The following is a 14242-nucleotide window of genomic DNA, read 5'->3' as shown; positions in this document are numbered from 1 at the left end:
TTTTGAACTCAGAGTAAAAAGCAACTTTTAACAAAGATCTAGCATTTACATAATTTTTCAATCAGACTGGCAATTCATTATCCTCTGATTTTTCCTTAGTTATTGCAGCTGTGGAAAATTTCCCAAGATTTTTATGAGGTTAAGCTAGAAAGATTAATCTTCTGCACTGAAGAGACATTCTTATAGTTTTAGGCATCTGTTTTTTTCTTCCTGTTCTCTAATAAAACTGTGTTTTTTAAAACTTGGTTGAATATCTTCTGCATATTAGTTCATGTTAATCCAAAAGGTGAGAATTATCCTATCAAATACAGGGATTAATTTTAGGATCATAAAACAAATCTATAACAAGACAAAATAATCTAATATATTTTATTAATTTGCTCAGATTGTTACCATAGCCTGTAATATCGCTTTTTCTTCCACCCTTTATCCCAAGAGCTCTCTTTTTCAAGACATCATCGATGTCCCTGTCTTGTCCATTCAGACTAAGGCACTGTGACATACAAATACTAGCAGTCTTCATCAGTACGTAAGCTAAATGACAGTAGATCAGTGATCTCTTTCTGAAGACATCATCTTGTATATCCTCCGACATCAGTTGTTTTCAACCAGTGACTGTTTTGCCTCCCTCTCCCCGTAGAGATATTTGACAGTGCATAGTGGAATTTTTGATTGACAGGACTGGGGTAGGATATGCTGATGGTATCTGGTGGGTAGAGGCCAGAGTTTCCACTAAACATCCTACAATGCACAAAACAGCCATCCCAACCCCGACATAGAACCATCTGGAAAAAATGTCAATAGTGCCAAGGTTAAGAAACATTAATTAGTTACTTAAATTGATGCTGGACCATGAATAGTCATAGTCTGCATGCAGATCCCTGGCAAATTATATGAACACTTTCCATTCTTAAGTCCAAAACTTTGTTGGCGACTGTGTCAAGGGACAATGTAAAATGTTTTGCTGAAGCCCTGCGAGATTGTAGTTTCTGTTTCTATGTTATCTGTGTGGACTGCCACATTATCACTGAAGGAAACTAAATTGGGCTGTCACAGTTTTCTCTTTGATGAAGCCACAGTGCTTGCTACCCAGTGCACTGCATTGCAGGTCATTGCCAATGATTGCACATTTACAGTTTGATGGTTTGTCCTGGTACTTCACATGGTATTGGAGTTAATTTGACCACTATGTAACAACCTGGGTTGCCTTTTCCATCTGTAAAAAAAAATAAAGAAAGAAAGAAAGAAAAGGAAAATGAATGAGTGGAGATTTTAATATAGATAGATTTCAAGGGCTTTATATAGTATATATATAATACATATGTAATTATATATAACATATATAGTATATATTTTACGTATAAATTATATATATGTAATATATTTTACATTTAAATTTTATTATTTGCTTCTCTATTTTTCCTCTTCCTGTTTGCATAGAACCCCTCTCTGTATGTGTTTCCATCTCACAGGTATTAATGCATCACCAGGCTGAAGTTAAACCAGATAATCCTGGGTGTTTCTATGAAATTTACATTTTATACTATTCCCTCCACATAGAAAGTATTCTCCTGTTTAAGTCCAGTCCCTTCTTCAATACCCAGGCTTTCTGCTATGTCTTAATCCATTTTTCCTTGCCCGAGGTGAAAGTAAATCCTTCTTATTCTGGGTCCCAATACACTCTTTATATACTCCTCTAATTCACCTTCTGACTTTTTATATAGATGATCTTTAAGAGGTTATGTTTTCTCTAGAAAATTATATGATATTTGTCTGTATCAAAGTATCTTATTTATCTATAAATCTATGTGGAATTATACTGTTTGGAAGTGAATCTACATTTCTCATTATCTAAAAGTACAGGGACTTCATAAAAATCATTCCTGCTTAACTGAAAGAACAAACTTAAAAATTGAAGATATTATCATGACGAACATTGATTTCCAGTAGCAGGTATAGCTTTCTGTATTTATAAAATGAAAAATACATTCCAAAGTCTCTCTAGTGATACAGTGATTTAGAAGGGTATCTCTGATACTGACATAAGAGCTATTTAGCAAAAGGCTGAGGTAGTTTCTTCATACAACATCCTAAAAAATATTCCTGATTCATGAGTTTTTTGAGAATAAGGTTTGTGTTCATTCTATCTCTTACCTCTTAGCTCTGTGCCTTTATTATCTAGAAAAATGCATTTTAGAATTATACTAAGCAAACTCCTGGAATAAATAAATAAATTGAATTTTGCCATATTTATTATATATAGCAGTCGATGAATAATTTTGGTCTAGCATCTATTTTTGCTTGTTCAACTTTTCTCATTCTTAGATTGAGCTTAGATTATTTTAACAGTGGGATAATGCACATATGTATATTTAAAGTCCTCAGGATAGTGTATCCATATACCTTAGCTATTGTTATTTTTATTAATAACCCTGACACCTCAGAACAAGGAAAAATTTATTTCCTTTACCATATAAGATGCGTGGTATAACTGGATGCCCCCAAGGAGAATGTTGTTTAAAATAACTTTGGACAGCAAAACTTCTGCTGGAGCTTGTTTGCTTTTTAACACTGTTACCTCCTGGGTATTGCAGTTGAAATTAGATTTTCTTCCAGTCTTCCTCAACCTCCATTCTATTCTTAGGACTTTCTGTTCTTTTCCCTTGGTCTGTTATTTGCACAGCTATTTTAAAATATTTTACAGTTACTTAGTACAATTATTTTTCAGATTAAGAGCACCAGATCTGTCTGAAAACTTTTACCAAGCTAGTCATCAAGGAAAGAAAATCTTATTAAACACCAAGATTTTTCTAGATTGTTGTTGTTGTCTCTAATCATGGCCTCCAACTGCATCGCCTTTAATCGTGATAAACTTTCTTTTATACATCTCTTGATCTTTTCTAAGCAATTATATTGTTTTGTTTCGATTCTCTGTTTTGGGGTTCTCTACTCTTATTTTACATTATATTGTTTAGATTAGAGTTAAATAGTCAGTTTAGAAGTTATTTATTGTCTCAGAAGGCTGTTCTTTTTAAATTATAAGTTGGCAATGCATCACTTTAAGTTCTCTACTATATTTCTGTCTGTCCTCTGGATTATAACTAATCTAGATTCTTGTTTTAACTGATTTACTCCTTAGCCAAACCAATAATATAACAATAAATATTGACCTCCTCTACATATAGGAAAACTGAGGCCCAGGGAGTTTAAGCAACTTGCTAAAGGTCTCACAGCTGGTAAAGGCAGAGCCAGGATTGAAACTCTAAGTCTGGCCTGAGACACTAAGCTTTCAATCAGTGTTACACTTCCTGTCATTTGGGAAGAATATGGTTGAGACCTTGATGAGTCTCCAACTTTGTTATCAAGAAAGAACAGCAAACCTATTTCGATTTGTGGAGACTGAGTAGTTAGCTAGACTAACTCAGTAAGTATCTAGCTTCTACCAACCAACTTCGTCACTTGTTTCCATGACTCACATCCGTGGCACACAAAATATTAATAAACATAAGTCATGGATCATTAAATATTTGCAACCCTGAAAGATAATTAGAAATCCCTAATACCTGGAAAGATTCTTTAACCTAGGATTTTATAAAACTGCAAAAAAATGAGCATGACTAAGCACACTCCCTCAAGTGAGAACTATAAACTGTTAAACATAAAGTTAAGAGAAATTGCATAAATGTATGAGCAATAAATAGTAAGAACTACTATCAGTTTCCAGTTCATTATAACCATTACTCTTAATACTATAGTCATTTTTACAGTTCCTCGTAGTTTTATCTTTCTTGTGTTTTCGTATCTTTCCTCTCATTCCACACAGTGAATTCTCGGAAATTCACTTCTTGATTCAGAATTTTTAAAAATAGTAACACACCAAAAAATCACAAGTTCTTATTTTACCCTTTCATTTCTTCATTCTTTCATTCAACAAATATATGCACCCATTTAATGGATGCCTTCAGTTTTTTTTTTTTTAATTAATTTTCAAAATGTGTGCGTCCACCCCAGAAATTTCTTTCATTCTCTCTATTTACTCCATTCCACTGTTACCGTCTCTGTTCTGTGTGCTTTCTCTCTGCGTCAGCTTTTAGTGTTACATTAATTCATGTGCATTTTTGACCTCCTTTGGTAGGGAGGAGAATTCTTACTTTCAAAGTAAGACTTTTCAAATGTCTTCATATTATGCAATGCCATTACATTTTCAGAGTAATGCACTTAAACACTCTTTCTCAAACAATCTCACAACCACCATCATGTAGTACACATGAACATCTTAAATTTGAAAACTCTTAATGCATATACCAAATCTACCAAATGCTAGTCTAGGAAAAGAAACAGTCATTAATTTCAGCCTCCTGTTGAGCTCCATTATATTCAGAGAACTGAAAAGATTATTGTGAAAAACTTTTAATAAATAGAAGACATATATGTTAGTATTTTGGAAAATTATTAAGTAGTTGTAAGATTTCAATTTTAATTTTATTACTATTTTATTATGGTCACTTGATATTAAAAAGCATAACATGTACATTCATTTATTCAAAAAAAACAGTTTTTTAAAATATTTGGAATATGAATTTGCCAAATTCCACAGTTTTCTGTAGAAATAAGGGGATTTTACAAGGAAATAATACTTAGTGACTGCCTACAATGTGTACTAAATATTTTACACAGAGGTCTCATTTGCTCTTCATAACAACCCTATGACTTGATTGTGAGTATTAAATACAATGAAAATAATTGAGGGTGAGAGAGAATAAATCACATGCCAAACAGCTGCCTTTGTCGTTCCAATTCCCCATATTCCTTGAGATTTCTCTGTGAGGATGAATAAGCTACGATTTCAAAATCACTCTGCCATATTTTACAAGCTCACAACATTTATTCATTGTGAATTTGCATTCAGATATTTAAAATTTCAGAAATACACATAAACCTCAATTGATCTTTAGGATATTGCTTCTGATTATAATTTCTATTAAACAATTAGGTCGATAAATGGAGCAGAAAAATAACAGAAAACAGATAAAAAACACCAAGGTAACAAATTTGGGAGTAGTAAAAAGGCAATAAAAGTACAAGGTCTTGGACAAATATGATATAATTAATTAGACATAATTCCCATATACTTTTTGTTATTTTGTGGTCCTTGATTTTTGGTGATTGGGAAAAAGGGAAGAATTAAGGTCTTTGTATTATTAGTAAGAAGAAAAAAGTAAAGAATATGCAACTAGAAGGCAGAAGGCCTGAGATCTAGTTGTGAATATGCTGCTACATGGTTGGGTAACTGAGTATATCAGCTTAGTCAAAATGATAGTCAAAATGATCTCTCATGTCTTCTGATATTCTAAAATTGCATGATTCTCAAGACCAGTGATTCTTAGAATGCAAGTTTATGACAAATTAACCAAATAAAATTGAAAATATCTGACAAATCACTGATAAACTTTATCTGATTTTTTTTTAAGATTTTAATGAGTTTTTGAATCGTTTATAGTCACTTCCTTTTGCTTCATGTAGAAGTTACTAAAGCATTAAGAAGAAGCTGAAATTACTAAAGAATAATAGCATTGAAAGAAAATAGAAAACTCAAATAGTCAGAAAAATATTGAAAGATTAAATAGGAAATTGGTTCAGATAACTCTTGGGGAAAAAAAGACAGTAGCGAATGAGAGGATTTCATTTCAAAACATTTCATGATTGGAATAGGAATGATAGTCACTTCAGGGGGTGAAAGTAGGAATGGGAAGATAGAAGCAAACAATTGAACAGGACAATGAACATCTTCAACAAATATAACTTAAACTTTAGATAGTTAACGCAAATACTCTGGGCATACCTTCAGTAAGTAATATTATGTATATTAAATAGGGTGGAAAATGAGTGTTTAAGAGTTCTCCTAAGAGTCTAACTAAAATATAATCCTGCCTAGCAGTGTACTCTGTGCTCGATTTCAGAACTCAATTCTAATGTTACAAAGTTGTAATAATAAATAATCAATTTACCAAGAAGAGGAAAATTATTTTTCAGTTAACTGCATTTGTGACTAATACTTGAAAGTATGTGTAGAATTTTTATTTTATTATGTGCTCATAGCTAAAACATATATGAACTCACTTTTATTTAAATGTAAATTATGGTTTTTTTGACCTTTTACTTTTTTTCCTTGATGATAAAGTACTGTATTTTGTTTACTTAATTACAGACAAAAGGTTCTCAAACCATGACACCCTCTGGCACTCAGAAAAAAGTGAAGAGAACTCTGCCAAACCCACCTCCCGAGGAGACCTCCACAGGAACTCAGTCAACATACAGCACAGTGGGCACAGTTTCCAGGAGAAGGATCTGCAGAACCAACACGATGGCACGAGCCAAGATTCTCCAGGATATAGACAGAGAGCTCGATCTTGTGGAGAGGGAATCTGCAAAGCTTAGAAAAAAACAAGCAGAACTTGATGAGGAAGAGAAGGAGATTGATGCCAAGTTACGGTACCTGGAAATGGGGATTAACAGGAGAAAAGAGGCATTGTTAAAGGAGAGAGAAAAGAGGGAGAGAGCCTACCTCCAGGGGGTAGCTGAGGATCGTGATTACATGTCTGACAGTGAGGTCAGCAGCACCAGACCAACCCGGATCGAAAGTCAGCATGGCATAGAGCGACCGAGAACTGCTCCCCAAACTGAGTTCAGCCAGTTTATACCACCACAAACCCAAACAGAATCTCAGCTAGTTCCTCCTACAAGTCCTTACACCCAATACCAATACTCTTCCCCTGCACTTCCTACCCAAGCACCCACCCCATACACCCAACAATCCCACTTTGAGCAACAGACTCTGTACCATCAGGAAGTTTCACCTTATCAGACTCAGCCAACCTTCCAAGCTGTGGCAACGATGTCCTTCACACCTCAAGCTCAACCTACACCAACACCACAACCTGCTTATCAGTTACCATCACAGATGATGGTGATACAACAAAAGCCCCGGCAAACTGCACTATATCTGGAGCCCAAGATAACTTCAAACTATGAGGTGATTCGCAACCAACCCCTGATGATAGCACCTGTTTCTACTGATAATACATATGCTGTTTCCCACCTTGGTAGTAAGTACAACAGCTTAGACTTGAGAATAGGATTGGAGGAAAGAAGTAGCATGGCAAGCAGCCCAATATCAAGCATATCTGCAGATTCTTTCTATGCAGATATTGACCATCATACTCCACGAAATTATGTCTTAATTGATGACATTGGAGAGATTACCAAAGGAACAGCCGCTTTAAGCACTGCGTTTAGCCTTCATGAAAAAGATCTGTCAAAAACAGACCGTCTCCTTCGAACCACTGAGACACGTAGGTCTCAAGAAGTGACAGATTTCCTAGCACCTCTGCAGACTTCTTCCAGATTGCATAGTTATGTGAAAGCAGAGGAAGACCCAGTGGAGGATCCTTATGAGTTAAAGCTTCTGAAACATCAGATTAAACAGGAATTCCGTAGAGGGGCAGAGAGCTTAGATCACCTCGCTGGTCTTTCCCATTATTACCATGCCGATACTAGCTATAGACATTTTCCAAAATCTGAAAAGTATAGCATTAGTAGACTCACACTTGAAAAACAAGCAGCAAAACAACTGCCAGCAGCCATACTTTATCAAAAGCAGTCAAAGCATAAGAAATCACTAATTGACCCTAAAATGTCCAAATTTTCACCTATTCAAGAAAGTAGAGACCTTGAACCAGATTATTCGAGCTATATGACTTCTAGCAGTTCATCTATTGGTGGCATTTCTTCCAGGGCAAGGCTTCTTCAAGATGATATCACTTTTGGCCTCAGAAAAAATATTACAGACCAACACAAATTTTTGGGATCATCTCTTGGCACAGGGCTGGGCACATTAGGAAATACCATACGGTCCGCTCTGCAGGATGAAGCAGATAAGCCATACAGCAGTGGCAGCAGGTCCAGACCTTCTTCCAGACCTTCCTCTGTCTATGGGCTTGATTTATCAATTAAAAGAGATTCTTCCAGCTCTTCTCTAAGACTGAAAACTCAAGAGGCGGAAGCTCTAGATGTTTCCTTTAGTCATGCATCACCCTCTGGCAGAACTAAGCCTACCAGTTTGCCGATTAGCCAGAGTAGAGGAAGAATACCAATTGTGGCCCAGAATTCTGAGGAGGAAAGTCCACTCAGTCCTGTTGGCCAGCCAATGGGAATGGCCAGGGCTGCAGCTGGACCCCTGCCACCAATTTCTGCAGACACCAGGGATCAGTTTGGATCAAGTCACTCATTGCCTGAAGTTCAACAACACATGAGAGAAGAATCACGGACTCGAGGCTACGATCGTGACATAGCTTTCATCATGGATGACTTCCAACATGCCATGTCAGACAGTGAAGGTAAATTGGGCCTCACGCTACCTTGTTACTCTCAAAACTCAAACTCTTGTGTTTCTGCATGTTTAATTTTCCTTCTCCAAGGACGTATTCTACTTTTCTTGGTGCGTCTTTTGCATGTTTACTTCAATTTTATTTCTTGTAAATGGAAATTTTATCTTGTGTATAGATTTCGTAGCATGCTCTTCTTTATTTCTTTTTAGTTTATTCTTTTACTGTTGTTTCTTGGTTGTTTGCTTGATTTGTTTGGTGTCCACTTTTCCAAAACCATTACCAAATAATTGTGTCAATAAAATATGGTCATCCTTTAAATCTATAGTTGGAAATATTTTCATTGTATGTTTCTTTTATTTTTTTAAAAGGCATTTTTAAAGTTATTAGTTTCTTTCAGTTTGTGAAATGATTAAGGTTTTGAGCCATTAAGTACTATTCTGCTAGACTCTGTAATAGAAAATTATTTATGTCATTTTGTGAGATCAGTGTTCATTAATTCAGAGAATGTTCTCTTTTTGAGAACTTTCAAATAAGTCCCTGATGTTAACATAATGTAGAGTTTTATAATTCTACTTAAATAAAAGGTTTGTATTTTAATCTCTTTCACTATGAATGTCATAATTGACAAGTTTGTACATTTTGCATTACATACTAGAAAGCTTAGTACTAAATATGGTTTTGACAATAAATAACAGTATTATCCACATGCTTGTGAATATGTATGAAGCATTGTTTAGATTTTAAAATTGGAAATTTGTACACTGCTTTTGTGAATTTAGCTATTTGAGCTGAAGCCTTCCTTGTGTGTTCAGTTAGCCTTTTCCATGGCTTTGCTTTTTGCATTATTCCTTTTTTTTTTGCCCTAAATTGTCATTACTAGTTTTTCATATTGAACAAGAGATTTATGGCAAGTACATACTTAACTAAAAACTGGTTTATGGTAATTTGCTTTGTTTAGTTATATAGAACCATAAGAATTTTAGAAAATGACCTAGACCAAGTCTAAATTTGAAGACAAGGTTGGACAGGTACAGAGATGTGAAGTCTTGCCCATGCCAAGAGGACTCATGACACTTGGTTCTTTTTTTTTTTTCCCCCTCCGTGGTATACATTTGAATGTAGGTGTGGTTTGAGTCCTAAAAATAAAATATTTCTCATCAAATAAAAATGTATTACTTCATGGCTTTAGAGATTGCAGAGCACTAAGTTAATATGAACATCTCTTATTTTAAGTCTAACATTTTCCCTGAGGACTTACAGGAAAATATGTTTTCACGAAAAGGATTTTCTTTCTTCTGTATCTAGACACGAATATGATTTTAGAAGTTCAAATGTAGGTTTGATCAGGACTAAGGTAATCACTGGATCTGAAGGAGAGACTGCTTTTTCTAGTGAAATCCCAAAAGACTAGTCCCTTCCTGATTTGTTTTATTCTCTACAGGCTATTGGATTGACCATTTTTTATTGATAACCAGCCAATTAAATAAAACACTCTGTGTGGTTTTTTTTATTTAGCCGATTGTTTGAATCAATCTACATAGTTAAGTAAGTTATATAATGCAGAAACATTTTTTTTCTTTTTGCACAATCCACATTTTACACACATTATATATGTATATAAATATATATATGAAGTGACTGCTGCAGAAGAATAAAAAGGCTCTTCAATAATTGTCTCTGTAAAATAGCAAAGTAAAAGAAAAACTAACAGGTCAATCACATAACTAAACACCTAAAATCTGTGTGTGCATGATGAACATATACCTGGAGAGAATTTGACAAATTGATTTATTCATCACAGATGTTTTGCCAACATGGTTCCAGACATACAGATGTTTCTAGATATTCCAAAATACGGCAGTCATTTACGTACAACCATGTAAAAATAACCAAATTTTTATTTCTCATTTATATGTTTGGATGATGTGTACTCATAGTCATCAAAGACTATGAAAACTTGTTTTGATAAAATATCAAGACACATCAAAAAATACTTATCAAATACAATTTGGTAAGTATTTGGAAATATCATCAGCTTAAAAAAAAGCATGTTAATCTCCAGAAAATTATTTAAACTAATTTGGATGAGACATCATGCAGCATACAAAATTATGAAATATGTAACGATGGCACCAGAGAAGTAAACAATTAAAATGAAATTTACACAAAATCAAATTGAGTTAAAATGTATTTTTAAATTAAGCAGACAAGAAATTTAGTCATAAAAATCATGTTGATATAGAATTATACAAAGGAAAACTATAACAAACTGAATTACATATGTGATATTATGTGTGTGAATTGTGATTATCTTTAAAAGATGTATGTTTTAAAATGTTATCTATTTTCTTTGTGTTTGTCTCTCATAAGCATATCACTTTTCTTCTGGTGAACAGTGGTCTGCTTTTCTTTTGAAATCTTGGATTCCTTGGGTAATTAAGAAAAAAAGTAGAAAGTGTTTGAATGATACTAAAACAACTTTGAAAAGTATAACATTCCAACAGGCTATTTAGTATCATGTAAACAAAGCAAATTTATCTGAACTCAAACTCTAGGTTATAGCCAACAGGATGTTTTTCAGATGTATTCTATATAACTCCAATTAATTTTGAAATATCTCATTTGAGGTATAAGCTAGGTAGGCATAATTTATGTTGCATACTATTTATGACCACCAGCTTGAAGTCTACACCTTAATATCCATTCCTGGTTAAGAGAAAAACTAAACTAGAAACAGTCAAGTTGTATTTCTACAACTGCAAATATTTTGTTGAAAACATTCTTTCAAAATATACTCCATGTTAAAAAAAAAAAAAAAAAAAGCATCGGTATATACGGTCTTTTAAAAAAAATTCCAATGAAAATTTCATACGGAATAGAAGTAAGCTGTTCGTATAACTATTGTTACAGTCAATAATGTGAATAATGCTAGACCCCAAAATAGCTTTCTTGCATTTTACATTTAAGAAAAGAAAATATCAATGGCTTAAAACGAGGGGATGTTCATCTCCAGCAAAACTATTTAATTTGGAAAATATTATTATAAAATTTAGTTTTTAAAGTTCGGATCTACCATAGCAGATCAGACAATTGCAGTTATAAACAATTAGCATTTATGTCCAACTTGCTGTAAATGATGAAGACAGAATCCAACATAAGAACAGATTTATTTAATCTGGTTTTTCTTCGTTGATCTACAAATTCCTATGCAAAGCATGCTAGCCATCCTAACTTGGTTACGTATAGAGTCATTATAAGACATAACAGACAATCAAAGTATGTCATCAGAATCGGAAATAAATTGACAAAATTTATATCAGGTTGAGATTCTGCCTTATCTGTATAGACACAACCAAGGAAACATTTTAAAGGATTGTTATTTTAAATGCATTAAGCAAAGTTGTATATTCAAGTGAAATCATGTAGTGCATTATCCAAGATAGTCATTTATTAAAATCAGTATAGACTATTTTTTTATGAGAAATATGTAATAAAGATATACAAAAATTAATATAAAATGATTAGTATGTTTGTTGATAATCTAATAAGTTTTAGAGACTGATGATTAAATAATGGATTTTCTATTTACTTATCAAGTTTATATTAAATATTTCTTTCATAAATTTAGTCACTTGGTGTCAAATTAAAACTATGAAAAACTATAATAAATATTGAGTAGATTGTGAGAAAAGATTGTGTAACTATTAATGAGATTCAAGGGACAAATTAATATTTATTTTAACATGTGCTTATCATAATTAGGATATTTAGCTTTCTTTAGTTGATGACTAATTTTCCTATGTTTCATTCATTTCCTGAATATTTAATGAATATTATGGCATTTGCAAGGCATTGTTTTTAGTATTGAGGGAGGAAAAAAAAAAACAAAACAACAAAAGAAGACGTGAGCCTTACCCTCAGGCAGCTTAGAGTCTAACAGGGGAGATCAGATAAGTACATATGCAACCACAAACCAGGTATGTATCGTATTTCCTCAAATCTAAGACTGACTAAATTATGAGACATCATCTATCATTCTGTGTTTATTCGGGGAAAGTGCTGTGGTTAATCAGTGGCGTTGACCAAGATCACGGGAGGTGTAGAGGTGAGTAATGCTGTATATGCTATGGGTTTGCCAGCCCTTCCAGTAAAGAACTAACGGAAATTGCCTGGGAAAAAGTCTTGGGAGAAAGTAGTAGAAGAGAAGTCAGTGATGTAGGCAGAAAGAGACCTGTAATGAGATAGAGAGGAACACTCAATAGTATGGCATTGTAGAAGCTAGAGTTTCAAGAAGGCATAGGTTGATAGCATCATCAACAGATCTTTCAGGATGAGCACCTGAGAAGGGGTACTCCATCTGCCATTTAGGAAGCAAGAATGTATTTCCAGAGACTATTATTTAGGGATCCTTTTACAAAGAATAAAATTATATAAAGTCAAATTCTGTATATTAGGTAAACAGTGATTTGGGGGCACTAAATAAGAAAAAGACCTTGGAAGTACTAAGAACTGAATGGGATGAAGATTTTTAAATAATATTTATATACTCAAATATGGTTGTATTTTCAAAAAAGTATTTTAAGATGTCAAGTTTTGGCACATTTTAAGTACAAAAAGCAGTCAACCAACTCATTAATTCCTAAATCTGTGATCCCACAGAAAATAATTGTTTAATTTTTAATAAAAAATTCTAATAGATATATTTTTAGTATTAGGCTACCAGGTGATTATGGCACACATGTTCCCAGCAGTGATACCTGGGATTCTCCTAAAAATAAATGCTTTTGTTTATTTATGGATGTCATAGAAATGTCATGTTTTCAAAAAATGCTCACTTGATGTCCAAAGCCATAGTGGTACTGGGTTGATAGGAGAGTGGGAAAATAACAGAATCTTCTGTATTCAAGGAATATATTTTCCTTGGATTTTGGTGATGGCTAGTGGGGAAAGGTGAGGAGGTGGAACTGATGGACTGAGGTTGAATAGAATGACCTTTGAGAAATATTCATTGTTCATTTATTTATTCAATCACTGTCCAAATTTCTTCTTTCACCTAATCTAAATTTAAATTTTGTTTTATTTTGCTTTGAAAAGTTTCACAGGTGGCACATCATTTTTTCTAGGTTATTCCATGGTACAAAAATTTTAACATAATACTGGAAATGATTTTTCTGATCCTGTTGGGAATTGTGCTTGAAATGCATGAATGATTAATGAGCCTGGAGCATGTTGGTACTTCAGAACATCTGCTGCCCTCTGTCATCTGTATTAGTTAGAGTTGCAATGTTTGATGTTTCCTTGGTCTCCAAAGCCTATCACCTGCGTCGTGAAGAAACAGATTGGTTTGACAAACCCAGGGAGTCTCGTTTGGAAAATGGACACGGTCTGGATCGAAAACTGCCAGAAAGGTTGGTCCATTCTAGACCACTCAGTCAACATCAAGAGCAAGTAAGTGCTATATTGAGCAATCTCTTTCAGATTTATTAAAAAAAAAAGATTCATTTCATCCTAAAATGGTCTCAGTTATCCTGCAATGAATGGGACTTTTGTCAATCAAGTTCACAAATGATTTTTCTTTTCAGTATCTTAAAGTATTAAGTAACCTTACTTCATCAGCCATGACTGACATCGCAGCATAACCATGATGCTTCTACCAAGGCAATTTAAGAGATTTTTTTCCTCTAACGGATAATTAAGTTTGTACAACATACCCAACACTGCCATACACAGAGAATACATGAAGCTTCTGAAGAGTTTACAGAATATTGGGTGAAATAGATTTGGGCAATTTCAGTGTTCTCCGATAACAGTATGTTCAGGTGTCAAGCACATAAGAGGATGACCAAAGCAAGTCA

General features: G+C 33.8%; 1 protein-coding gene across 1 annotated transcript in view; it reads left to right on the top strand.

The window, feature by feature from the left end:
• Positions 1 to 14242, top strand: part of LOC137768831 (protein piccolo) — a 362658-nt gene that overhangs the window by 199431 nt on the left and 148985 nt on the right. Inside the window, exons 7-8 of the mRNA XM_068550459.1 lie at positions 6209 to 8396; positions 13699 to 13835. Of these exons, the coding sequence (XP_068406560.1) occupies positions 6209 to 8396; positions 13699 to 13835 (2325 nt within the window). The remainder of the gene's footprint in view (positions 1 to 6208; positions 8397 to 13698; positions 13836 to 14242) is intronic.

The sequence above is a fragment of the Eschrichtius robustus genome, chromosome 8 (genome assembly GCF_028021215.1).
Source record: "Eschrichtius robustus isolate mEscRob2 chromosome 8, mEscRob2.pri, whole genome shotgun sequence".
NCBI lineage: Eukaryota > Metazoa > Chordata > Mammalia > Artiodactyla > Eschrichtiidae > Eschrichtius > Eschrichtius robustus.
This window is presented reverse-complemented; position numbering and strand designations above follow the sequence as displayed.